This window comes from Rhea pennata, chromosome 7, assembly GCF_028389875.1.
Source record: "Rhea pennata isolate bPtePen1 chromosome 7, bPtePen1.pri, whole genome shotgun sequence".
Taxonomy (NCBI): Eukaryota; Metazoa; Chordata; class Aves; order Rheiformes; family Rheidae; genus Rhea; species Rhea pennata.
In genome coordinates, this window is record NC_084669.1 from 13127393 (window position 1) to 13154685 (window position 27293).

Genomic DNA, 27293 nt, shown 5'->3' on the forward strand with positions numbered 1-27293 from the left:
AACAAACAGTATGTGCATCCTGGGATCTTAACAGAAGGAAACTGGCTCCTCAGAGGGTGATTCAAAACTGGAGTCTGAGTCATCCTTTCTCCCCACAGGGCTGCATAAGGGGACTGTTTGGAGTGGCTGGCTCTGCATTAAGACTGTATTATAGGCTAAATTAACTCTCTAAAGGATTGAAAAATAAGAAGTCTAACGATTGTAGCTTTTCCACTGAAGCACTAGGGCAGTTTTTCAGTGTTATTCTAACTAACACTATAACTAATGGTGAAGCAAGAGTTCTGTAATTATCAAAAGATTTGCAGTTACCTACACAAGACACCACTGGTATCAGACAAGATGCGCAACATGGAGACATCCAGCTATAGGGCTGTAAGATACGTATTATGAACTGAGCAATTGACACTGATTGGGACTAAAATCAAGGGAATATTTAGTGCCCAGGTAAAACAATTCATCCTTTGAAGGTTAGATGCCCTTCTCCCCTCACTGAACTGCCCAAAGCAAGCAGAGCCAGAGGGCATGACTTACCAGTAAAACCTGTTTGGAGTGACCCGCTCATGCATGAGCTGCCATTTTCTTCCAAAGTCCATGGAGCTGTACAGCTGAAAGACAGAAAGAGAGTGAGAATAAATTTTGAGGAAGAAGAAGAAAAAGGGTTGTTGCTCCATTCAAGAGTAAAATCAGCTCCACGAGCAGGAATGGACTGTCCTGCACAGTTTTCTGTCAGCCTCACCGCTGGGGAAGGGTAATAAGGCAATCTCCTCTCACATTTAACCCAGACTGAAACTACCAAAGCTCAAAATCAGAGTGGTGTTTCCAAAACCTTTTCACACATTTCTGTGCTTCCTGATTTCATCTGTCAACACATTCACTTCTGCTGCCATATGACAAAGCTGGCGGCTCCCCTGGCTTTTTCAGCCCAACAGGAAGCTCGTGATTGATGGCACATAAATTCCTAACATCAAATGAGATGAAAGGCAAATCAGATTAGTTAGACCGACTATGATGTGGTAGATAGTGACTCTATACTCAAGGTCATATTGTGATTCCTTTTTAGGGTGAGGATTACATCTCTGTTCTGTGTGGAAAAGAAAAGGAAATTGTTCCTAATTTACAACTCCTATGTTCAGAACAAGGTCGACGTTTTGAGATAAGCTAGAAATCAATCTACTCAGCAGTTATATGTTCAAGACAGTGAAATGACTCTTCTTAAAAAGCAAATTTTCAATCTAATGCTCATTTTGTGTCTTCCTGGCTAACAAATGGCACAGTTGTAATGTAACCAAACTTCTATGCAACTCCAGACTAAGTCTCAGGCATAGGCTTTTTATATATGCTCTGCTTAATATAACATACAACATAATTCTCCATAAAGCTAGTTTATCACCACAATGCACTCACTCATAATCAAATCATATGTAAGTGCCTTTCCTCCAAGTTTGAGCAATTTTGTTTTTCAGAAATAAAATTCACTTTGAGAAACAGCCTCTCTGCTTTACAACTAGACCATAAGTAAATAAATAAAAGGCAGTATTTTGAACAGGATTTCTAACAAATTTCATCTAAAATAAATTCTAGCTTAATAAACGGGGGTTGACTACATGCTAAAAAGGTAGACAACAGTGCCAAGAAAATTGCATGTTTGTAATATCCAAACTAATACCTTAATGGGAAAACAATAGCATGTAAGCAAGGGTTGTGTATTTGATTTTGAGTATCCGGATTTATGAACTGGAGACAGGTTAGATTAGAACTTCAGATGAGAAGGGTCCACAACCTAGTGATACGTACTACGGAAGAGCTGTGATGGATACCTACGTGTAGGTGGAATGATAAGCTGCATGTGCTTGCACTGAATATTACAGTTTCTTTAACGGGTAATGTCTTTGGCCACAGAGATCCAGCAGGCAGACCAGAGCCTGCCCATAGAACAATTCTATCAACAGAGGTGGTACAGTACTGTTTGAGCAGTGTCTGAAGCCTGAGGCAGCTGATTAATTCTTGCTGTGTTTGCACTCACCTCTGCAATCAAACCTCTGCACTGTATACCTAGCAAAAGCGAAGTCAAAAACGAAAGTTCAGACCCCATCAAATTTCTGGTGCAACTGGGTTGTGCAAAGACAAAAGAATTAGCCCATCGTATTTCTGCCAATGTGAAGTCCTATTTCTCCCGCTGACAATTTGAGCTGCCAGCAAATAAAGCACATCAGGGCGAAACAGATGGAAGCAGGTGTCTTCTAATCTTCATGTCAGGATGGGCTGCACTTCCCTAGGCTTCACTTCAACCAATATAGGTAGGCTTGTGGTAAGAATTATTAGGTAAGACTTTCTGCCCTGTGTTCTTCAGGAAAGCAGATACGATCCAAGTAGTCCTATATAGCCTTATTTCTTTGACTCTGTCACTAGATGAGATACAGCACCAAATAACTATAGGTTACCTGGACCTCCTCTGCTTTTTCTGGTCACTTATCACAGTGGTAAGTCTAAGACAGACAGTAGGGAAACCTCTGCCCAAAAAAGAATTCTCAGTAGATAAAAAGTAAAGCATCACTTTTCTTTTTTAATTAAAGAAGCTAGGAAAAGAAAACTCTTTATAAAAATTCTAGGACTGGTTTATGAAGCCAGTATCAATATTAAGAAAATTACCTTCTGAGAGAACATCCTGATTAAGGAAAATTTTAAAAACTATTAATTGAAACTCCATGGTCCAGAAGTCAAAACTCTGCAGTACTACAGCTCTGCCTTAACATTAGCACAGCGCCTGGCAGCAACATTCCTTAGGGCCACCTAATGTGGTTTTACACAGGTAGGGACCTCAGTGCACGGACTGAGTCCATCAGACAATTTGGCAACCCCTCCCTTTTCCTGACTGCCTGTACAGCTTGCAGACCAAGCCACGGTGCTGTACGAATCACCAGCTCCAGGCAACGTAGCTTCAGTTAACTCCCATTTACAAGCAAGTGGATCTGGCATCCTTATTGTATTTTGGAACAGATTACCCATTCTCACCATGAGAGCAAAAGGATTAGCAAAAGACAACCATTTTCTTAGATTCATTGTTATCTTTTGCCCCTAGCATTTCTTTTCCTGTTGTATCTCCACAACAGCGATAGCTGCAGACAGCACAGTCACAAGAAGCACAATCTCTTTCCAGCTACTCATCTACCCCACAGTGTCTCACTCAAGGAACACCCTTCTCTCTATCAAGTTAAGAACCAGAGCTCAGCTGCCAAGTACTGCTTTTTTTCCCTTCTTTTTATTAGATTTCAGGCTGACTGATGGTAGAAGAATTAAATTGAACTCGCAGCCTTTAGGTGAATCCAGATAAAGAGATAAGGGGAGTATTATTCATTTGAAGAACTCTTATTTATTCATTCACCTACTTATTCTAGGCATCTACTTTGAATTTTAAACAGAAGTAAAATGATTAAGTTTTGAAGTTGTGTGACAGACCAAGCTGCCTACAGCCCTCTTGGCCTTGTTCACTTGTATACTATTATTTACAAATGCAAATGTAAAGGTTAATGTTGAATTACTAAATAAAGCACACAATAAAGACCTTTTGTAGGCATAACATTGATCATATATATATCTATCTTCTGTTCACCTCCCCTCTCCTACTATAAGGTGCTTTTTAGAGGAGACAACAAATCTAGTGGCAAGTGCAGCAGATTTCAATAGAGATTAATTTGCCCTGAGGTTGAATACCCACTGATGTAAGGAAATGAGGTTTGTTCAGTGCCAAGATTTTCCTTTTTCAGAGCTCTGCCCTGCCTCTATAGAGACAAATAATCTTTGGCATTTCTACCTCCCGAAGCACTCCAATACATTGGCTCACATGATGGATGGATTTCAGAGTACCATGAGGGTGCACCATTAGGGTATGCCCTTTTTGCACATCCTGTGTGTCATTTGAGCTGTTCTGATAAATGGAAAATTAACCCCATTATGGGTCATAATATTTGTCTAGGTTGGTGCTCAGCGAAAGTTCATTCTCATGACTTGAAACAGCTGAAGAGTAGCACACAGAGGACTTGACTATGCAACAGTCCAGGAATCCAGAACGCAAGAATAAAGTTCTGACTCTGAGGCAAGGGTGACAAAATTCAGTTTTTAACATGCAAACAAACTCAGCATCCCACAGCTACCACACAAGCACCTCAGTGAACACAGCCACTGCACTCAGCCAGTCCCAGCAGCTGCTGACTACCTCTGAACAGCCACATTCCAGCAGTATCCTGAAGGCTGAGGTGCTTTAGAGAACAGGCATTGATGTTCAAATTCCCTTTCAAGCCCATCTAAATGACGTTTATAAATCTCATCTCCCCTTGCAGCAGGCAACAGGCAGGATTTTCTTAGGAATGACCTAGAGTTCCTGCTTGCTCACAGTCAGGCATATGACATTGCTCCAGGGCAGATGCCATTCAGGAAGGTGATGGGGCCAGCACTGCATGTCAAGTACACACACATTTTAATGCACTTCAGGCATGACAGAGCACCTGAGGTATTATCCTGAAAGCCTGGTCAGCCTAGCACAGGGTCCAAGAAGTCACCCCAGTTCAGCAGTGCCAGCACAGTCCTGAGAACGATGAAATCTAATGGGTGCTGAGTACTGTGGTATACCTAGCCACATTCAGGAGTCTAGCTAGAGCTGAAGTTTAAAAATCAATCAATAAATAAATAAAGATAGGATGCTGCAAAAGTTCCTCCAAAAAGCAGCATGCTGCTCCGCACTCAAGAGCTGTAATCCCAAACATCACATCCACTGACGCAGTCCTGCGTTTAACCACAAGCACACAACCTGGTGAGGAGCGACCCTGGGAGCCTAAGTGACATACAGCTTGACTTTACCACAGACTAGAGCCTGAGCTCATTCTCGCCTTGCCCAGCACGATTCTGAATCACAAGAAAGAATATCGCTTCTTCAAACTCTAAAAGCACCTAGAATATTTTTCCTAATATTAGTAACATTTGTGAATGATAAAAAGCAAGACCCTCAAGAAGAAGGCTTTATCCCTGATGTCACACTCCATGCCAGGAACAGAGGCAACACACGAGAAACGCTGTGATAATTACAGGGCTGGAACGTAAGGTGTTACACACACACACACACACACACACACACACACACACACACACACACAAACAACGCCATGGACAAAAAATGCCTCTGTGCTGATGCAGATCTCCAGGGCAAGCTCTCAGGCAACACTCTGCATGCTTGGATGATCTTGTCTGGGGCTAGGATCATCTGCTTTGGATGTTTGTATATTTTCCCAGTAGGATCTGGCAAAAAAAACATAAAAAGCTGATTTTGCTCAAGTAGTCCAGCTTCTCAGAACTGGATCAGCAGGAGACACTGGCCTGTTTAAATTCCACCTACCCATACAGGGGAAAAGAATGAACAATAAGGGAAAAACCTGGACCTGGACCCAATAGGAAGGAATCGAATACCCTAGTGTTACTCTGAGCTGGTCAACAGGACTCATTTATGGGCCAGAGGGAAACAGGCACTTCTAAAAAACAATTCCCATACTAAGATATACTTCTGAAATTGCTTATTGCTCACACCCTAGAAGGCCCCACTTCTTTCCACAGATACAAAAAGAAGTTCAAAGTGGCTAGTTCAGAGGGAGATGACCTTTGTGGGGAGGCAAGGTAGGTGATTTAGGTGAGCTGAATTTCACATTAGGTTTCTCATGTTGACCTGCACATTCTTTACGTGGGAAGCAGGTAGAAGACTGCTTCAGGAGTCACAGCAAGGAGCTACGGAAGAGCCAAGCATCCAATCGCCTGAGTACACTTTACCACAGCAAGCAGCATGCTGAAAACGTTATGTACAGATAGACAACCAACAGACAACAGACTGAAGAAATCCAGAGAGCTATGGTATTTGTAGACTTTCTCGTGCAAACATAGAAGAATAATTAGAGCATGATGAGCATATATAGAAAACTCTATTTCCAGATAAAATCAGATGTTCTTTGTTTCTATAAAATCAGTGTTACTGGTCTGGCCTGGGCAAACATCTGGAGAGAATCTCTGTAGTTTTCTGACCGCCTGCCAACCCTGGAGTGCAATTGGCTCTTGCAAATAATGCTGTTAGATAAAGCGAATAAGAACAGCTGGACTATATGCACTTAAAGGAACAATTCATTTATTACACACAAAATTAGACTTCCCCCCAGACAATACAACCAGCTGACGATGGAAAGATGCATTCATGTTAATCCGGCAGGGTGAGAGCTGGCACAGTGGTAATTACTGGGCAGCAGCTGACACATGGTAACATGATGGAAGAGGAGGGGCAGACAAGCCAGGCCTGCCGTGACCTCCGAAGTACACGATCCCGAGCAGTTGCTTGGATTGCTTACATGAAAAAATGGCTCTGATCCCAGAATAACACAAAAGCAAACTAACATCTCCTCAGCCAGAGCTGGTGGGAAAAATTTACAAGATGGGGAGGGGGGAGGGGAGAGTGGGGGTCTGCCAAAAATTCAAATCGGGACAGAAGAAAAAAAAATAGGTTAATATTTTCTGTAGGAAATCAGACTGCATGCAAGGGATCTGCAAAGAGTAACTCAGAAAAACAAGTTTACTGCAAGTTCTTAAATTCTCTTTCCAGAGGGAAAAAGACCACATTATTAGAAAAATATCAGAAGCTCAGAAACAGAAAAAAAATTGTAAACCACTCAGAAAACTCTGTCTTCTCTCTATACTTCTGTGTTAAGGACGAAATTACAAAAGAGGAACAGGACATCACTAATACATCAGAAAGTTCATTCCTGGAAGGAAAATGAACTTTCTAGAGGAACAAACTTACAAATACTTTTCAACCTTGAGAATAGAGAATAAAGAAGCTGTGTCTGATAACTACCAGAGATGACCCATCATGTGGCGAAAGGGAGCTGTACACAGTAAATTCAAACTACAATGAAAATGATTCAGGAGATGTCAACAACAAGCTTTTCTAAGGGCAGACTGAGCAGCTAGATACTGCAGGAGAACTATTTTGCAATATCTTGGAACTATATTCTGTATTGAATAGATGAATGATCCCCACTTCATCTACTGCAAAGACAGATCCTATTTTCCACAACTAAAATTAGGCATAGAAAGGGTTTAATAAGGTCGCCCATATTTAGAAAAAATACTAAAGTAAATAAATAAGTAAAAGAGTCTATAGTACAGGAGATAACTATGCTCCAGCAAGTAAAAAGGTATGAGAAATAACTGCATTTCTCCCTGTTATTTCTTTCATTTGACTCTAAAATGACCCATTCTCACACTCTGCCACTGTGAGACACTCCTGACAATCAGATTTATCTAGTCACCATGTTCCCCACTTGCTGAAATTACTGAAGAAATTCCCAGTTGTCGAAGTAGTCTTTCTTTTTTTGTTTTGGGATTTCATCATTTGAACTGCTAAAGGTCCTTCCTTCAGCTCCAGATGAATCACTGTGACACTAACTCCCTCTCTATTACTACTCATTCATGCCAAAAAATCAAAAAAAAAATGTATAGGATAATAAAGTTCTCAATAGCCAAGACTGGTCCAGAGATTTCCATCCAGGACTGACAACATATGATCCACTTCTCCATACTCATTTTTCCATTTGATTTTCCTCCCCTCTCATGGCCCTACAAGCTAAACTCACCCGTGCAACCATTCTGCAGCCAGCAGCTGCAGTTCCTTTAGGAGCAGAGCTGGTTGGAAAACCTCACAGGAGCAGAATATCAAATAAATAAATAAATAAATAAATAAAGAGAGAAGAAAGAAGAACTGGATGAGAAGAAAGACTAGGTAGATGTGGTATAGTCATAAAGACAGCTGCTGGTACTACAGAAACACGTCCTACTTCCAAATCATAGTTTGCATCTTATCCTCCCCTCCCACACTTCATGCATTCCTTTCTGAAAGCAGCTGGATCCCTCTCCCAGCACCAGCACAGCATTTAAGCTGCTGGACCCATACAGCTCTGTTTCTCAGGTCCTCCTGTGAAGCAGAACATGTTACTTGCAGCACACCAGGGACAGGTCTTATGTCTAATTTAAGCCTCAGTAGGGTAACTGAAGTCAGCTCGGGAACAGCACTCTCCGTAAAAGAGGCTCTCCTTAGCACAGTACGATGGACTGCATTTAAGGATGACAACCAACTCACAAGCAATGATACCATCTGCACTTGTTCCTTCCAGCTTTTTCCAGGAAAATATCTGTCCTTGCCACCCTGCTTTGCTGAGGCTCCAGAAGAGCCAAAATCTGAAGGTGTGAATGCTTCTGGACTGTTAGAAAGTGAAAAGGAGAACTCTTAGCTATCTTCTCTTGCCACAGGCTGCTGTAAATCACATCTCAGGTCCTTATTCCTGCACTCAAGAACCTAAAAATAAATCCCACTTGCTGAGCCAAAAGATTCTTGCAGCAGCTGGTGGAGCTGAGTTTAAGAAAAAGAAGTCTACCAGCACCCTATTTATGGGCTTTGTTTACACAGAGTTGTAAAAACTAGTAATTGTAATGAAAACAAATGGACCAGTTTATATCTCCGTTTTGATTTCTTTTCCAGGTGATTAAAGCCTGCATCAAGAGCACTCATTAGAGCTCAAGACTCCTCTCTAACATGGTACAGCCAGATTGTCTTAGATACTGAGAAAGAATGTGTCCACTGCCTGGTGCCTGCCAGAGACCTACCACAGCTGCTTATTCCCCTACAGATGTTGCACAGCAGAAACAGCACTGAGAATACACATCCCTTTGATGAGAAACTGGTCTAGGCAAATCAAAATCTACATGCATTTCCCTCATCTGTTTTATACAGAAAGACTGTATCAGAAGATAGGAGGTTCTCTTCATGTTTTAAAAGCTGTTATTGGAATATTTCACATGCTGGCTGGCAAAAAAGGGGGCTTAGGATGAAAGAAACTCAGTCTCCCACTGTTCTTATAGGAAACTGGTCAGATCTTCTGAGCAAAACTCATCCCACATCTGGTTTATAAAGAAACCAGGCAGGGTAAGGTAATGCACAGATGTTGTGTTCAAGGTTTTACTTCTCAAAAAAGTGCTTTCGCCTGATGGCTCCACTCAAAGCACTGGTGTTTGTTTAAACGTAACACTCAGAACAAGACTTGTCTCTTTCTATTTCTCTACTTCATGTCTAAGAAAAAGAGGAAATTGGATTAAGACGGTGGAAAAAAAATAATGTCCACTCAAAATCCATTGCACTTCAATTTTCTTAAGCTTATTTGGTACTGAGCATACTCAGCCAAAGATTGCCATTTCTGCTGAGAGCATAGCCTCTCTTTTGCTTTTCACCAACAGACTTGTTTGTAATGGAACAAGGGCTCCAGATACAACTGCAACAGTAGCAGTGATGTAAGTGTCACTAAAGGAGTTAAAGAATGTTTCACACCTAGGTGAAAACCAGTCTCTCTTCTCCATTTCTTCCAGCCCCAAAACTTTGGAGTCATTCTGAATTGGGAAGAAAAGCTATTTTCAGATTTTTTTTCTTGAACTGAAAATCTAAGGAAAAGAATATGTTCATTTTGGTCAGTCAAAACATAATTTCAATCATGTCTAAATAGAATAATTTTAACAATTTGCAAAAGGTACTATAAATAGAAATGACATTTTGAGGGAAAGCTAAGTTTTTTTGATGGCTTGTTTGTTCCCTTCTTCATGACATTTTAACCACTCAGAAAGAGCTCTGGAGTCCCAGGGAAGACTAAAGCTGAGCAATTTGTTGACACCAACCTGACCTTTTTCTATTGAAAGTTTGGGCTTCAGTAAGGCTATTAACGAAAGACATGAAAGAAAAAAAAAATACCCTGATCTCCAGAGCCTGAAAATGGAGAGACAAGAAAGAAGGGAGTGAGAGCTTCCTGCATCAGCAGTGCAGAGCAGAGTGTAATTCAACCGATCACAGTAAGGGGCACTGCTTGAGCACTAACTCCTGCTACCAGGACCTGAAGGCGCACAGGAGAAGATTTTTATTAATTTTTCTTCCACTAACAGGCCAGAAACTTCAGTTAACAGGTTCAGCCAGAGTCAGAGGCATGTTGCAGGCTGCTCCTGCAGCTGCTGCTTCACTCTTTCTTTCCTTAGGATCAGCTCTTTAACAGTGGCAAAAGACTGAATCAGCTCTGATGGTTGCTGACCTTTGTCCTCCTCTGAGACAGGTCAGTCCCTGTCCCCAGCTTCTTCTCAGCTTAAACGCAGGCAGTTTCTGGCCCAAGGTCTGTGTTAAGCATTTCCTTCGGCTGCACGGATACACCCAGTGGGGCCATGCAGCACAACCACCCGCCAGGCAGCTCCGGGCCCTCTCACCCCACCAGCAGCATCTTGTTCACTCCTGGGGATCCCACACTGCACACTTGCAAAAGCTCCTCTTCACCCTCAATGTTTATACTCCAAAATTTAACTATAAGAGAAATAAGATAATGGACAGCACACATCTAATGGGAAGATTTTTCGTTCACACGTGCTTTATTGTATAATGTATGTCTTTAATTACAGTGCAAGCATCTGGTTGTATTCATTGCTGGATATATTCATCGCTAATGCAGAACAACTCTTCCTGTTTGAGTGTGAGACTACAATGGGCCGAGCAGGACAGTCTCTAGCATTAGTCAGAGTGGGACATAAAGCTATAGTCACTTACTGGCTTTTCCCCTCCCTCCTGATACCATACCCATAGTCCCATAGAGGTTAACCTCCATGTTATGCAGAACAGAGTTTAATCGAAAGGATTTTTTTCAGTCTAGTGAATGAATGAGATTTCATACCACCAAAACATCTTTCAAATTCATATAAGATTTTGCTGAGTTCTTTCTTTAGATAGAAAAAAAAAAACACCAACATGGTGGGTTTCCAAAAACAACTGAACTGTAAGGAAGTAAATTGCATTCAGAATGGCATTTTATTCTGATATGTAATTCTTTTCATATAAAAAAGTTCACATGACTTGAAAGAAATAAATATTATTTGGGCTCAAGCAGCATGCGTCATTTTAACAAAATTGAAGCCATGAATTTGGCTCCAAGTGAAACTGTACATTGTTTAACACACTCTTACTGCCTCCCTGCCCCCAAATTCATTAGCATTTTCATGGGGAAGGATGCTACTGAAGATAGTTCCTCTCAAATCCATGACCCACTACACCACACTGCAGACCGTGGGTTGAGATGCATCCATTCTCACACAAGAGAAAACATGAAGAATTTGCTCCAGCTGAGCACATATCCTCCTCAGCAACAATCCCACAGGCCAGAAAGCAAAGCTGCTCCCACTCAGTCTTAGCCCCAAGAGAGGCAGATGTCCACTCTTATACAGGTCTTGTCTCACCAGCTGAAGAGCAGCAGACTTCACACACCATCGCATCTGCAACTCTCTTCTCAGTGTAGTGCAATGCAACTCATTATTTCTTTATTCAGAGCAACCTCACAAACTGTCCACATTTTTCCACGATGCTGTATCCCCCTCAGCTTAAGGCCATGGGTTCTATAAGGGATCAACTATGCAAAGAAGTGATCATTGCAGAGCTTGTACTGTCCACTGAACAGTGCTTTCCAAAGAAAGGAATCTGAACAGGACCATACTGGATTCTAGAAGCTGACAAGTAGCTCTTGCCATCTTCAGGGAAAAGTGAGAAGCCTGATGCTGCCTAGCACATTATCTACAGGCACTCACAAAAACAGGGCAAACAAAGGTTCAGTTATTGGAACCAGATACTTTCCGAGGACTGAGGAAGCCTGTGGCAGGGAACTGGATACCTACAGGATGCCCCAATTAATCCTGCTCCTATCTCACCCTCCTCTGCTGTCACAGACCGTATCAGTCTCTTGGCACACACATATGGTAACAAAAAAAAAAAAAAAAAAGCTGTGAAGCTCTCTAGATTTGCTCCACACAGCGACATTAGCGCATCAGCCCAGCAGATTCACAGGCCAGCGCTGTGTGTTCAGGGCAGCTAAGCACTTCACTCTCTTTGGCATGGGTTTCACTCACTCTGAGGCAAAGATGCATATACAGGGAATGCATCACAAGCATGGGTGCCAGAGTGAACTTGAAGGGAAGTCAAGAAAAAGTAATAACAAAAGTGACCCAAGGAGAGAGACTCCAACAGCTGAATATGCAGAATTTCTCCAGGGAGCATTAAAAGGAAGCACAGAACTGTCTACCTGTATGTAAATGGTATAGCACTTCATGTAAATGGTACAGCACCAAGCAAGGAGGGAAAGCTTCGAAGGGATTCAAGCTGAATGAATCAGTAAAAGAGGTAAAACTAAGAGGATAGTACAAAGAACAGGCTGGTATGGGTGAGAAGGCAAGGGCAAACAGTTCTAATCCTCAGAGACCCTTACTAGGGTCCTAAAACAGATCAAAACAAGCATTACAAATACTAATTTTTATAACTTCCTTTCCACTTTACCACTGGTCTCTATTACTTCTAAAGGCAGTGAGGTCTGCAAAGGGGCCAGAGGGCCATATTCTCAGCTCTGCCTTCTAACAGATCCAGAAGCCAGGCAGGATGGCAAAACTGACATTTAACACACAAACTCCAGCTGGCTTCTGCTGGCTAGGCCTTACACAGACATAAAACAGGCTTTATAGGCTGCTCTGTAGCCAAGAACAGCCATAATACAGCTCTTTCGTGCCATAGATATGCCCTGGATACCATCCTGAAATGTCCCTGGGAAGCAGCAGTGAATGAAGGGGCAGAGCTTAGGGCCTGTGCAGGTCCTGCACTGGAAGGAATCCTCTGAACAACGCTGGTCCCTACACGCTGCGTGAATGCTCTGTCCTGTCTGAGATTAGGACCAGGTTCCAAACCAAAAATGCCACAGATCACAGCCCGCCACAGTCAATGGGAATCTCGCATTCTCCAAAACAGAACGCACATATCCTCAATAGGACATCTGTGGCTATGAAATGATTTCTGTGAATGAAAAGATTATAAAAACACGGTAAAGAACTTCAACTTCTTTTGATGGTGTTAAAAATTAAGCTTTGTACCAACAGATACCGTCTCCAACGCAAAAATCCTAGCTCTTGTACCACCTTGCATAATTTATTCTTTCAGGTCATCCTGCTTACCTCACACTTGTCACATCCTGTTCTATAATAAATCAAGAGAATTAAAATTTAGAGGTGAAATGGCCCATAAGTCTTGATTCATTGGATTTTTCAAGTGCCAAAGCAAACCTGAACATATATAATGACAGGAATTGCAATTGCTTTCAATCTTAATCTCTTTGTTTCCCCTGCCAGCTCTTGTCTCCACCAGGGGCTTTGGTAGGCTCAGTGATGTCCTCCAGTGCTCATCTTTACAGCACTCAAAGTCCTTCAGTTTGGCCAGACAGCCAAATTTCTCACTGGGCAGATTCCCTGACAACCCACACATTGACAAGGGGCACCTGTGGAAGGTAAAAGCAGGGCCTGCTTCCACAAGCATCCATCTCTACACACGCAAACACATGCACGCACACACACAGCCAAGACAGATATCACATGTTAGATAGCGTTTCAGGTTTGGAAAGCTCCAGGGGAGTATTCTTTCCTGTATCCTGAGCAGCGAGTGGTCTCAAGGAAGACATGTCATCCCTCTTTGCACTTCACAGTGACTTGGTTCATCTTGTTCCAGCCGTGCAGAGGAGATTGACAATACCACCCATGCACCCCCGTGAAGGGCAGTATACGAGCGCTTACAGGAGGAACCCAAATGAACAGCTTCATTGTAAATGCCAGCCACCATCAGAAAGAATTCAGCTGGACAGCTGCAGCAGAAACTGTCACTGCACTGAGGCATCACTGCCAGAAAAATCATCAAATGAGAAACTAGCATGTTTCAGGGATCCCCTAGGGCTACTGGGCATACACCATTTACACTGTCATCTCCGATTCATCCATCATCCAGTCCTTGCAATTAGACAACATAAACTTTTACCTTTGGAACAAGTTAATTTGTACTTCCAGATCATGCAAGAAAAAGGAAGCGCTTATCTAACTTCTCTTTGCAGCTCTCTAGGTTTTTATATATTTTGCAATGCTTGTATTTAAGCTAACTACTCCGTTTAATTCAAACTCTAGTTAACTTCAATGCAACTTATGAAATGGGAAAAAAAACAAAAACAAACAAATGCCAACACTAAGCAACTCAATCCAAGGCAACAGTCATATTAGCACATCACCAAACCTGATGTAATGTAACAGTAAAAGTTGGCCAATATTCACAGTGATGGTATAGTATAATTTATAGGATAAGAAAAGGCTGCAGAGAAAGCATAAAGCAGGCTTCATGCCGCCACTAAACGAAAACACAATCCAGCTGGCGAGGGAACATCAGGCTCAATTTTGCAACAGCAGAACTTTCAGCTGTGTCAAATTTGTGCCTTTGGATATATGTGCATAGCTTGGTTGGACTTGCACTGAGATCTGAGGAAATCGTCTGGCCTGAAGCAAGTGCTGTGTTAGTAAGAGGACAAAACCAGAGTCCTGATTTGGCAGCAAAACTTTCGATGACACCAGAGTGCTTCTATGGTATGGCAGGAAAGTCCCTTTGGGTGCATTTTTTTCTGCTTAACATGTTGTCTGTACGTGCTGTCTGTTATCTCTTGAACACTGTACATAAGTACAAAATGCCACCAAATCCACATTCGGATGCTCATGATCACTGAGCCTCTGGCAGGGATGAGCAACTCAAGATAGGAGGTTGTGGGTACCATCAGGTTTTCCTCCGCGTGCTCTAAAGAATCCCAAGGACTTTGCAGAAATCCTCAAGGTGGTTGGTTTGTTTTTTCCAATTGTCCTTCCTCTCTCAAAGACATTATCCTCCATTTGCTCCCTCAGCTTTCTTTTTATCATACCCACAACAGTTTGGATGTGCTAAAATAATACTGCATCATGCCCTAACTTTCATTTTATAGCCACCCATGGTCCTATAAAAATCAATTGAACACAAACCCAAAGAATTTTATTACACGGCAGGAACATCTTGTAACTGACACAAACTATTCCACGGCTCATACTGCAAAACTTCAAGCACACACACGCATATCCACGCAATGACCAGCCCACCAGTCTGCACCCAGACAACTTACACGGAAAATCAGGTTGAGATATAGACCGAAACACAACAGAAGACATGCAATATTTGCAATGATTAATACAGATCCCTTTTGGAAGGGTAAATAGCCCACAGCAGAAGAGTGCTGAATGCTAGAATTGGGAAATTACATGAGATTTTTAGGCCTTTCTTTTTTGTTTTTCTTTAAAAATAAAGCTTCTGGACTTATTGATTTGAAGAAGTATTTCAAAAAAACTAAAGCACTAGGAGAAATATAAAAGCACAACATTCAATTGGCTTCTTGTTTTTTTTTTCCTGCCAAATTCTTGACTTTGAAAGGACCAACCCATGTTCTAAACTCGTGTTGCATAAGCTATGGCTTTCATGCAGGAGATAAGCCCACCAGGGACTCTGCATCTCTCAGCAGGCAGATTTTAGGGAAAAAAAAAAAAAAAAAAAAAAAAAACTGTACACTGAAAGGAGTAAACAACATCTATCTTGTTTTCTTGAGGGAACAGAATACCATACATGTTTTCAAGCCAAATCCTCCAATGGTATAAATCAACATTTCCCTGCTAAATCAATAGAGCCGCACTGAATTTCAGCTGCAACATATGTGACTGCACACGTCTTTTGTAAACTAACTCAGGTGTGCCATTAGATCAGAACATGGTCCATTTGCCTGCTGAAACCAAGCACTTGCGGCAGAGATGGTTTGGAGTGACTCACAAAGGGGAGGAAAAATAAACCAGAGAGAAAGACCTATTTGTAAAAGAATCTAAAACAAAACTAGGGCCACACACCAGCCTCCAGCATTAGAGAAGTCTATTTCACACACAGCCACTAAATAACTTGGACTGGAATATATGAGCTTCTCAGTGTATCACTGTGCTACAATGTTACTAATGGCACAGTCCACCCTACCAATGCTTTACAATTACAGCATTTGTTGACATGAAATTCCCATGTGGAGGTTTTACTAAGGCTAGAAGGTCTATCAGAGTCTGAAGTTTAGGGAGCAATGAAGTTGCAGGTAGAGAGACTCCTATTATCTTTTCTACAAGACAACGTGGTCCAGCAGAAAGGGAAGCAGAATATGATTTAGTTAGTTTGGGTAACTTCATCACTCTGCCACTGGTCGTCTGGCTAATTTTGCATAGCTCACTTCACCCTTCTGTGCCTCAGTTTCCCCTCAGCCTCTCTTGCTGCTTTGTCTGCTCTGCCTCTGTATTGACAAAGAGCAATCTGTAATTTCTGGGCCATTTAAATATTCTTCCCATGGCAGTGGTATGTAACAGAACCAGGACAGGACTGTGCTATCACGGATACTGCTGGATAAACCAAATGATTCCTCCTGGCCATGGCAAGAAGGGAGGTACTGGGAACTGCACAGTGCCGAAATCACCAGGGCATCCTAGGGTTCACAAAATCCAGTCACTTCTGACAGAAGAGCAGCAGAGAGGAAATGTCATCCACTGCCTGTGAACCTTCTGCAGTTGTTCATCTTTTGGCTCTCAGATATGTACTTCTCAGCTGCATAAAAAGACTTTGCTAAGATATGCTTTCAAATCCTTCTTCACTGATAATGTAGTTATATTAGCAGAAGTAAATTATAGTAAAAATATAGTAAAGGGATATCCTTCTGGATTCATCTATTTATCTCATTTCACTGAGGCAACCTGGTAGATAACTCACCCATCTACACAAACAAATCCTGTTAGAGATTATAAACAGAAGGATCTTGATTACAGAAGAAGGAAGAGAGAAAATAAGCCATCACGCTAATTCTGCTGCATGAATCAAGAGGTAAGGACAGCTAAGGATTGGGAATTTTATCTTTTCTTGCATATTGTCTTTGCTCTCTCCTCCTAGGTGAGACTTCAGTAGAGGCTCCAGCCACAACAGTAGGAATTAGGGAATTTTATGTTCCCCCCCCCCACACACACACACTATTTTTTCTGATATTGGCATATCGTACGTGACCCCTTTCACACAAAGCTAGGCAGCAGGGTGGGCTTCATGTCAGGTGTCTACCTATACTACCTTGTAATTTCAGGTGTCAACAAGGCAAATATTTAAATCTGGGTAATATAAATTACTTCCTTCACAGTCAGTGGATGACTAGTCAATACAGATAATGAAGTCTAAGGTGCAATCATCCTCATCCTAGATCAGCCACTTACATGTGCTCCAACACCATTCAGTAGATCAGTACCAACTATTATGGGGAGTCTAGACTTCTAATTCAGGTGTATATGGCTATATTTTAGATCCCAAAAGTGAGGTGAAATAGATTCTGCTACTGGTGTTCCTATTCTTGATCCTTGTTCTTTCCTTCATTTTTATTCCCATCTTTTGTATTTATAACCATTCCTTGCCACGGTCAGTCTCCAAATAGAATCAATATATAGCCATGATTCAGTGTGGTCCAGCAATAAACCACTGGATTCTTACTCTCTTATAAAATAAACTAGGTTTCTTAGCAGTAGAGCACATTTAAACATCGAATTTGTCTCAGGTTTTTTTTATCTCTATATTTTCCTTCTCAAAGAAAAATCTGTTCACAAAGCATCTATATCATAAATATAAAGCAATAAGAAAGTCTGTTCTAGCTAAATCAAGTTTCACAGCAGTTACTTTCTGTTTGCCACCACAAATCATCACAAGCCCAAAGTTCACTATTTTGCTAGGACAAAATTCATTGGGGAACTTCTGAAGTAGAGCCAGTGCTGCATAATTTAATTTCTCATCACCCATTAAAACTGCCAGGCTTACCATAATCAGAATGATAAATGCAGAGTCATATGTCTTCTTCCCAACAGTAATGCCCATCAATACTTCAAATGCAAACAATTGTGACTTTTGACTTTATAAAAATTACCTGGTGCACCAACACTGCTTAATTAAATCATTTAAAACTGCTTTTGTTACATTTAGTGAATGATATAGTATCCTGCAATAAAACATGCAGCAGTACCAATGCTTCACAATGCTAACAATTAAGGCTCACTTCACTTATGCCAATTGACAACACAAGTGCTCCTCACTTCATTCAGTTTGTGCATTCCAAATGAACTGGTTAGCGAAAAGGGTGCTTCTTTGCTAATGAGTTTTGTAATCAAGGCATCTATTTTAATTTCAAATTGGCTAGATTAGGGAAATTGCCGAAGTAAATGACTGCTTCTAATTAGGATTATAAAAATATTCATCATGCAGCAGAATTACAGTAAGGTCTTGATTTCCCTACATTTGCATTTAGCTTTAGTTTAAGAGTGGAAAAAAAAAAACTCCTGATAAATTGTCCTCCTTTTAATGAATTGAACAAACACTGTATCTGTTTTAGTCGTCCTTTCATTTAAAGGCATTGATACATATTCATGATTTGTAAATGAAGTTAAGTGATTTTGATTGTTCAGGTCATTACCATATTGAAGAAGAGACTTCCGTAAGTTGCCTTTAAATATTCTCAATCTCAAGGGTTTAGTTTGATTTTTTCTTCTCCCCCCCCACCCCCCTTCTTTTCTTACTGCACTAACATTTCAGCTTATCTGTTTGATGGAGCCCTGCCTGCCTGGGAGAGCTGCTGGCAGGTGGCTTGTCCAGCAAAGGACACATGATGTTTCTGTAGAACCTGATGTTCTCAGAAGAGCGTTCAAAAGGCAGAGAGATGAAAGGCGTATTTGTGGTTAAGTCATGGGAACAGGACTCAATCTGGGTTCAGTTTCTGACTTTGTTACAGTCCTCAGTGGTAGTCAGGCAATGAAACACTTTAATGACCGTGCCTGAATACACTATGGATACTCTGGGAACACTGCTTTGTCTGTCAGCTTCACATTTAAGTGTAAGCTCTCTGGGGCAGGGATTGCTTTTTACTGTGCGTGTGTAATACCTAGATCAACAGGCCAGTCATTGTGCTGGAGATCCCCAAGTGCAGTTACTGTAACGTGGCTTACACTAAACATGAAACACTAAGCGTTCCTTCCAGCAGAGCAACGTCGTCGCATTTTTTCATCCCTGAATCTGATAGACCTGTAGGAGTTGTTATTATAGCAGCTTCCTCTATTTCTTTCCCCTTTAGGGGAGAGAAGAATACAAATACAGTAGGTGTTCCTGAGGCTTTACTCTACAGGGTGCTCAAACGCCAGATTGGTACAATACAAATTTGAAAGCTGAATATTGTATCCATAGGACTGGAACCACAGCCATCATGTTCTTCAGATGTCAAATGAGCCATGAGGGGAAATGAGCCCCAGTGTGTTCTCTCATGTCATACAATGAAATAGCAATTCTACTGCAAAGGGGCCGTGCGGGAGCACAAATAGCTTTTTCTCCTTGTTAAATGTAACGTTGACATCTTGCTAAGAAAAGCTGAGTTTTACTCAAGAGTGGGGTCTCAAGCCATGCTGATGGAAGGAGGACTTGCTTATACCTATGCACCTCAGTACTGTTGAAAAAATCCCAGCCTTCATGCCCTGTGCTGTCCTGGGAGCCTGAGCCCAAACTCCAGAAGAGAATTCACCTGGCTGCCTCGGGGGCTCTGGCTCTTTGTGTCTGGGCTATTAAACCTCTCCCATGTAGTCACAGTGTTATTTACAATCCTTTTGATAAATTCAGTGGTGTCTAATCAAGATAGGTCTCTGACATAAAAACAAACTCAATTTTCAGGTGATAATTTGCCATGTCTCCAGCATTGAAGGAATCTCCCCAGTCAGATCTGATACTGTCTGTCAGGTGCTAATCAGTGATAAAACAGGGTCTTGCAGATTTTATTTATCATCTCATTTGAGGTGGTATTAAGACACTCATTTTCTTCTGGCCACTTCCTGCTGAAGATTAAGCCCTATGGAGGAAAAAGGCACTGATTACCAAACTCTTTGTTTATCTAGTTCTCTCACATTCTTCATGTTGTAGCTAGGGAATTTCAGATGGTCTGTTATTAATTATTCAGTCTTCCATCTACTCCCAGCAGGTTCCAAATCACATTTTGGCCTGCAATGAGCAGTGGGACTGTATCTCTTCGCATAGTTTTCTCCTCTTAACAACAGTGGTTTGAAATATTTTAAATCTCTTTTTCCCTAATTCCCTAATATATTCCTTTTTAATTATCTTTTAAACAAATATTCAAGCAAGAGAGCTGTGCATGCTGCTCTGAGAAGTTTCAAAGTCATTCTGAGATAAATTCCACAGGGCAGGGAACTCCCTTCCATTTTTATCTCTAGACTGATCTGTTCCCCATAATGGTATCATGGGGGTGAAAAGCTGAGTTTATCGAGAATTAATTGGTTCCTTGCATAGATGAAACAAATTATAAGGCATTTAAATATTAGTAGCAGAAATAAAAGTCTGCTTTTCATCAGAAGATAAATCAAAGGGCTGAACATGGGTTTGTCAAGGTATTAGAGGCTGGATAGATGAATAACTGCATTGCTGGCCAAATAAGAGAGTTAGCAAGGCACATGGTCACAGTTAGCTAGGAGAATTAAGAACAGGAACAGGTATGTTGTGTTGACTGCTACTGACAAATTATCCTGAATTACCCTTTGGATATTTCAAAGGGTTAACAAGTAGTGGTGGCTGTGACTTGTCCTTCAGTGAATAAAGTGACCAGAAGCGCCATCAAAATAAAAAAGTTTAGACAACCTGCTGCGGTCCATTTCCTGCACTGAATCTTCTCCCCTGCTCCTCAAAACATTCCCAAACAGAAAAGAGAGACAATACAAATTAAAGAGCGTCAATAAAAGATTTTTGGGGGGGTCAACTGATGGCATATTTGATTCTTTCAATTGATAAAGGAGATAATGTTGTCAAAAAGCCTTTGGCTTTCTGAAGCATGGAGTCATATCTCAGGGAGAAGTACTGTTAAGAAGAGATGGGCTCCACCAATGGAAGGTCATTTCTGGACATGAGCACTGCAGGTTTAGACTTTAAACTAAGATCACATGAGACTGGTAACATAAATCCATAGATAAGAATAAAAACAGGGACCTAAGGGATAAGCTAAGGGAGTGGAAATATTCCTAACAGGGTTATAGAAAGAACAGGAAGGATAGCAGTAAGTCAATCTGCACAGCATCTGACATACCTGACTGTAAAGGTCGGGATTAAGAGGGAGCAACAGGAGAAACTGGAAACATCAACTTATGACCAAAACTAAACATGATATTGGCATAACAGAGACTGGCTGGAAAAATTAATGACTGGAATATTACCACAGAAAGGCATCACTTCTTCAGGAAAGGGAGGACAAGCTTTATATATCAACACTTACTCTGAACTCTCATGACATTCTCCTGAACAAGCTAAAGGACTACAGGAAATTCATATTTACTGAGTACAAAACGAACTGCGACGCCATATTCTGAAAAGTTATTGCTTTTCCACTGTTAGACTGGGGGATTACATTGATTCTGGTTCCACAAGGGCCTCACAGGACTCTACATTATTCCACTCCATATGAAAAGAGACAAAAAGGCAAGGGACAGAGGAGGACCTGCAAAACCAGGCTGCAATGGAAGAAGCAGCCCTGACAGCATCTCTTTAGGTAGACTTCTTGAACTGCAGACCATCACGATAGCCTCTCTGGCCACTTACTTTAGGAGCTCCTGACACCACTGGTCAGCAGAAGAGAGATCAAGTAATCATCGACAGTGGCACACGCAGGCACAGCTGGGAGAGAGGCCACAGCACAGCAGTGTGAAGGTGCAAGATCCAAATCAGGCTTTAGCAAACCAGAGGGGAGAATAACCACACAATCTTATGAAGATGCACAAGACTTGACAGATCTACATAAGGATTTGGCATTCTTAACTCAAAAGACACTTTCTGACATCAGCCTAACCCCCATCTAACAGAAGTTCATGGCTGACTTCCAATTGCAATTCAGCTTTGACAAGTCAACTGCTTCCAGACAGGCTGGAACGTATCACACTGTCCTTTCAGTCATTTCAATCTGGGGACTTCACGAAGCAACCACTGCCACAGTCTATAGCACTGCCTTTGTGCTTTAACAGCGCTGCCCACATTTCTGCATCAATTACAATTGCAGTAAAGCTGTGTGATCCTAAAACAGGGAGACATGATTCTTTTACAGTTATTTCTAAGCCAAGAAGTAGTTGATAATCTGTAACTGTGTTACTTTAAGCAAACAGGAAAAAGCACCCTCTGTTGTTCCAGTCAAGGATCAGCATTTAACTAGCACTTGAGTCTGTCTTTCTGAACACTGATACTTGGATTCCAGAAGAAAAGCATCATGAGTTTGCCTTGCATGCAAAAGCAGACATAAAGGCACGGCCTGATTTCCAGTTGATCCACTTCTATTTGATCAACAGACTGCAGATCCCCTTTACCCGATCTCCGCTCTTGCATTCCAGACAAATTTATTCAGTTTCTGGGATAAAATGCAAGCAGCCTCAGGGCATTTCTAACTCACACTTCACTTTCCTTGGCTCTTTTCTGGGTAGGAGAAAACAGTTGTGGTAGGCTACACTCTCCATATGTGCGTTATATTGAAGGGGCATGAACAAAAATACTTCTGAGCCATTATAGCAGTTCTGGACGAGGGAAACACAACCACCACCTCACAGGCAAGCATGTGCACAGTTTATATTTTGATTGCTCCTTCCCTTACCAACATGTTAGAAAAAGACCACAAAGTGTTAGAAATGGATTCATGCTGTTTGAACCCAAAAGCAGATGCTTCAATTCATTACAGCTGGATCTCTTTGCAAACATACTCAGCACATCATATCTGGCTTCTCACATCAATGTGCCTCATCAGCTGTCTCTTTCTTTCAGGCTGTCTCTGTACAAATGCCAGTGCCATTTAAAATCTTTACCTCCAGTTTAAAAGTGGCATCAAACCATTCAGTGACATCAAACAAATATATTGGTCTTTCTAGCCTACTTCAAAATCCCTGTTTCACTGAACATCTGAGTGCATGAAACTATTTGACATTTGACTAACTCCTTCATACAATAAGTACGTGATACTGTGAAAGAAGTCTATTTACAATAGCTTTGTGCTTGCAAATGTCACTCAGGCATCACCAGTAGCATTACAGCAAAACACCTGGTGCCTGCCATAGCACTCTGTTAACAAGGGGCCGGAAAGGTTACGTTGGGAAGTATAGCAGGAGTAGATTACGTAATTTATTCAACTGTATTCTCAAATACCCAGGTAGAGACTTGCACTAACCTTTCAAAGGCAACATTATCAAATACAAGAGGCCCCAAATTTGGGGAGTATTGTTATATATCAGGGAATCAATACTGACTAGTTTAACAACCTCTCAACATGACGGTAGGAATTGAAAATCTCACCCAAAATGCACACATACACATCCAATTGACAGTTTAATGAGAAAAACGTAAAGTGGCTCTTCAGCACATTTTTACTTTTCACAGACTGTGGTTGACAGAAACAAAAAAGAAGAAACAGAAAACCTTGACAAGCTTCAGGTCATCCAGAATTTGTGACATGATCACCCGGTTTGTGCCTTTGTTTTGCACTGTAGTAGGGACTGTTGTTTCAAACTGGAGCACACCCTTTAGAGCCACAACGCTTTACAAGAGGTCACATTGCACTTGCATTGCTCAGCACCTTCCAGGACAGATGAGTGCTACATAAAAGCAGACTTACTAAGGATAAAGTAACAGACTGAAGACTTGTCTTACTACCACAAGGCACAGCAAAGTGACTTTAAAGGTAGCAAAGGAGGAACTCTGTTGTGCTGCTACTCACTATTTTTCCAGATTAATTGAGTTCAGTTCCAAGCAGAAGGAGCATCCCTTTGCTCACAATAGCCAGCTGTTACAGACCCACTAAGCCTCAAGAGTGCTGGATTCTCAAAAACAGCTCAATCTCTGAGACCTATAAATCAACAGATTTTTAGAACAGCTCCACCTGTCATGTCAAATCTCAGATTCTTTTCATCTTCCTACCATCATCATCACTAAAGTTTCCATATCCACGGTGATCTCCTTGCAACTCCACTCCCATTAGCAAGCTTGCTTTAGTGTCACTGGGTAGGCTTTGCAAACATGACCTCAAAGCAAGAGCAGCAACGTACACAATAATTTCTTTATCATCTCCATAGATGGGAGTTTCTAGACACTATGCCTTATTGACTTGCTCAATAATCACTGAAACTTAAACCAGTTCCTCACCTTTTGATCCAGACTGTAGGCCAGGATCCACTCCTCTTGCTTGGGATGGAAGAGTAAGCTCTGGATGTAGAAGTTCAGTCGGTACTTCTGGTAGGTGGCCCCTTCATCAGAGCTGATCAGTATGCTGCTCTCAATCTCTGGGTCACTAAGAAGCATGATCTAAGTAGGAAAATGGAGAGAAAAGAATATTACTGGAAAAGTGAAACTGAACACCATTTGAAAGTGAAGTTATACAGCATTGATTCCTATTAGATGTATTCAGAATATTGCTAAGAGTGTAAATAAGCCCATTTCCCAAATAGTTTGCTCTTTTTAATTTGGTTTCCAGTTTTTAGTCATTCACTCACTGATTGGTTCAGTGATTCTTTTTCTTCAATTTATTTTTGTACAAATAAATTCAAAAAGCTCAACAAGAATGAAAAAGTTCTGTGTTGATATTAAAGCTGATTTTTGTTGAGTACAGCAACTTTACCTAGCCACGACAGGCTTTCTTTGTGCATTTCCACTTTAGCACCTCTCTTCCCAAATGCAGAATTCTCTCTCTCTCCTTCTCCTTGCCTCTCTCCCTGCCCTCCTTCCCCCAGCCTCAACAAACAGAGAATACTGGGATCTGAAAACTGTGCACATGTGTGTGTGCACGCCCGTGCAAACATGAATACATGATCTCACACTTCACGCTTCCAATCTACAGAGTAGATCTTCATTTGATACTCAATGAAAACATAATTTTCCCCAAGTGAAGGAAAGTATATGACCTCAATTTGTACAGGTAGGAAAACACTTTTATGTCTCAGATTTTAATTAGAAAATTATAGCCAATCTTATAAAATGGGCTGATGCCATATTATCAGATGCCATGCTCTAGGTAAACATTATCAAGAAAAACATTGGAAAAACATTAACACCATTTTATTAACATCTAGAGAAAGCGACATCACATTAAAGCAAATGCCAGTACCATAAAACAAAGACAAACAGTGGGAAATAAATTAGAGCTGTGCTTAACACTGGAGGTTATTGATACAATAGCTGAAACAAATACTGTTTTTTGACAGGAAAACAGAATGAGAACCTGCCTTTTCAATGCAGTTTTGTTATACAGCCACATCCAAGCAAACTTTTTTTTTGCCCGACTTTGCAGAGTTCCAAGATCAAGACTATGATGGGGAGACACTAACTTTGACAGCAACTATTTAGTTACAGTAAATCAGTAAAGAAGACTGGTAAGACCCTTGGTGTGTTAGACTCTGCTCAAGCAAAAATTTAGCACTTGTTTAATCTTAATTTCTTCATTAACTCCAGGTCACAAAGTGAAACTTAATATAAGGCAAGTATGAAATTACCTCTCCATTTTATGTACAGACTTGAGATACAGAACAGAAAACTCATATGAGTTTGAAATTATTTTTTAAACAGTTGTTTTCCCTATAATGAACTATATTTATTGCGAGAGGAAAGGAAATCTGTTTCAGAGGCATCAAAGTGAGGGGTTTTTTTGTTTGTTTCTGATCCTTTCCATTAAGGAATTAAATGGGCCTTTAAAACTAGAACTGAACGTTGTCCCAGGGTGAAGCCATCTCTATGAATTTAGCTTACTGAGCTCAGACCTCCATCGGCACCTCACAAATACCACTTCCTAGCCTCAAAAAGCAGCCCCCACTGCTCACACAGAAAGCCAAACTGCAAGCCCTGAGAAAGTGCACTGCAGTGTGCTCTGCTGCACAGCATGGGAAATGGGAAACATCCCCACAGGAGAGCAATTCCTTGGGAATAAGTCTTGAGACTAGGCCTTCGTGGTCTCCATCAACTAAGAAGTTTTGATATGTTTCTTCTTTCTAATCAGAACAAAACACATACTTCATTTTGATCCAAACAAGAATGGTTTCCCTATTGTTTTAACTCACTCTTTCTATTACTGGTGACTTAAGAGTTCAAAAGCATTTTGGTCCCTAATTAAATCCCTGTTCATCCAAAGCATATTGCCTGTGTCAGAGAGAGAATCGTAATATACTTCCCTACTAAAAATTGCTTGCATCTGCAGAATGGAAAAGGTATGCAAGATTGCCAACATAACAAGATATTCCAGAGGGACCTTATATTGAAGGGAAAGGTTGCTAGGGGAATAAAGAGATTTTCCACCTGATGCCACAAAAGGTTACAAAGTTAATAACGCCATGTATTATAAGGTCACTGCTAGAGTTCTGCCCTTAGGTAAGGAGCATGGGACAATCAACTGCTGCACAGACCTGTGCAGTACACACACAACAAAATCCACCCTGCCTTTCACACACGACATATCAGTGGGTTGCTCAAGAAATAGGTCAGATGAGATGGGAAAGGTATTGTGTCCACCAGATGGCTCACAAATCTAGGAATTTGTTCCCTGGGGGCACAGCAGGGGCTTCAAGATCAAATAATAAGACCATCAAGCTGGGGAAAATTACCAGTCAGCTTTGGTGGAAGAAGAAAGAGAACGTTAGAAGAGACAGACAGCAATCGCACTTTGCTGTACGCACCTTCACATTAGTCACTTTTGCTCCCTTCACCCTGTGCTGTTAGCAACCCTGCAAAAGACTCCTGCAACCTTTCCTTCAAATGGAGAGAAAGTAGCACTCAAGCATCAATTTTTGCCATCAGCACATCTCTGCTACCATGCAGCCTTCCAAGCAAGGCCACATGGAAGAAACAGGAGGCACAATCAGAGTAATAAACAGAAGGCCACTGGTTTTGCAGCTAAGACTAGTCTGTAGTTTCATTATGTCTGAAGACAGAGAGATACTTGCTTGACACAGAAATGTAGCAAGCAGAGAGATAAAAGTGGGAGGCTCTTGGCTTTATTTTATTATTGTTTGTCTTCTTTCTACTGGAAGGAGGAACAGCTTTTGATAGATGAAATAGAAGCACATTTGTCAAAGACCTGAAACTGCCACTTCTTATTATGGGGCCAGGGTGAAGGATCCACCCTAGTAGTGATTTAGATTAATCACTTTTCATTAAGAGCCAATAAACAAACTCCAGTCAAAATGAGCATTTCTGCCCATTCCTTGTGTTGCCATTTATAATTGCCATA

The 27293-nt window shown here is 41.2% G+C and overlaps 1 protein-coding gene across 1 annotated transcript in view; it reads right to left on the reverse strand.

Annotated features, from left to right (window-relative positions):
- The window catches only part of LOC134142590 (VPS10 domain-containing receptor SorCS3-like), a 304720-nt gene that overhangs the window by 112558 nt on the left and 164869 nt on the right, over positions 1-27293 (reverse strand). Inside the window, exons 4-5 of the mRNA XM_062579860.1 lie at positions 24224-24382; positions 532-605 (exon numbers count right to left, since the gene is read on the reverse strand). Of these exons, the coding sequence (XP_062435844.1) occupies positions 532-605; positions 24224-24382 (233 nt within the window). The remainder of the gene's footprint in view (positions 1-531; positions 606-24223; positions 24383-27293) is intronic.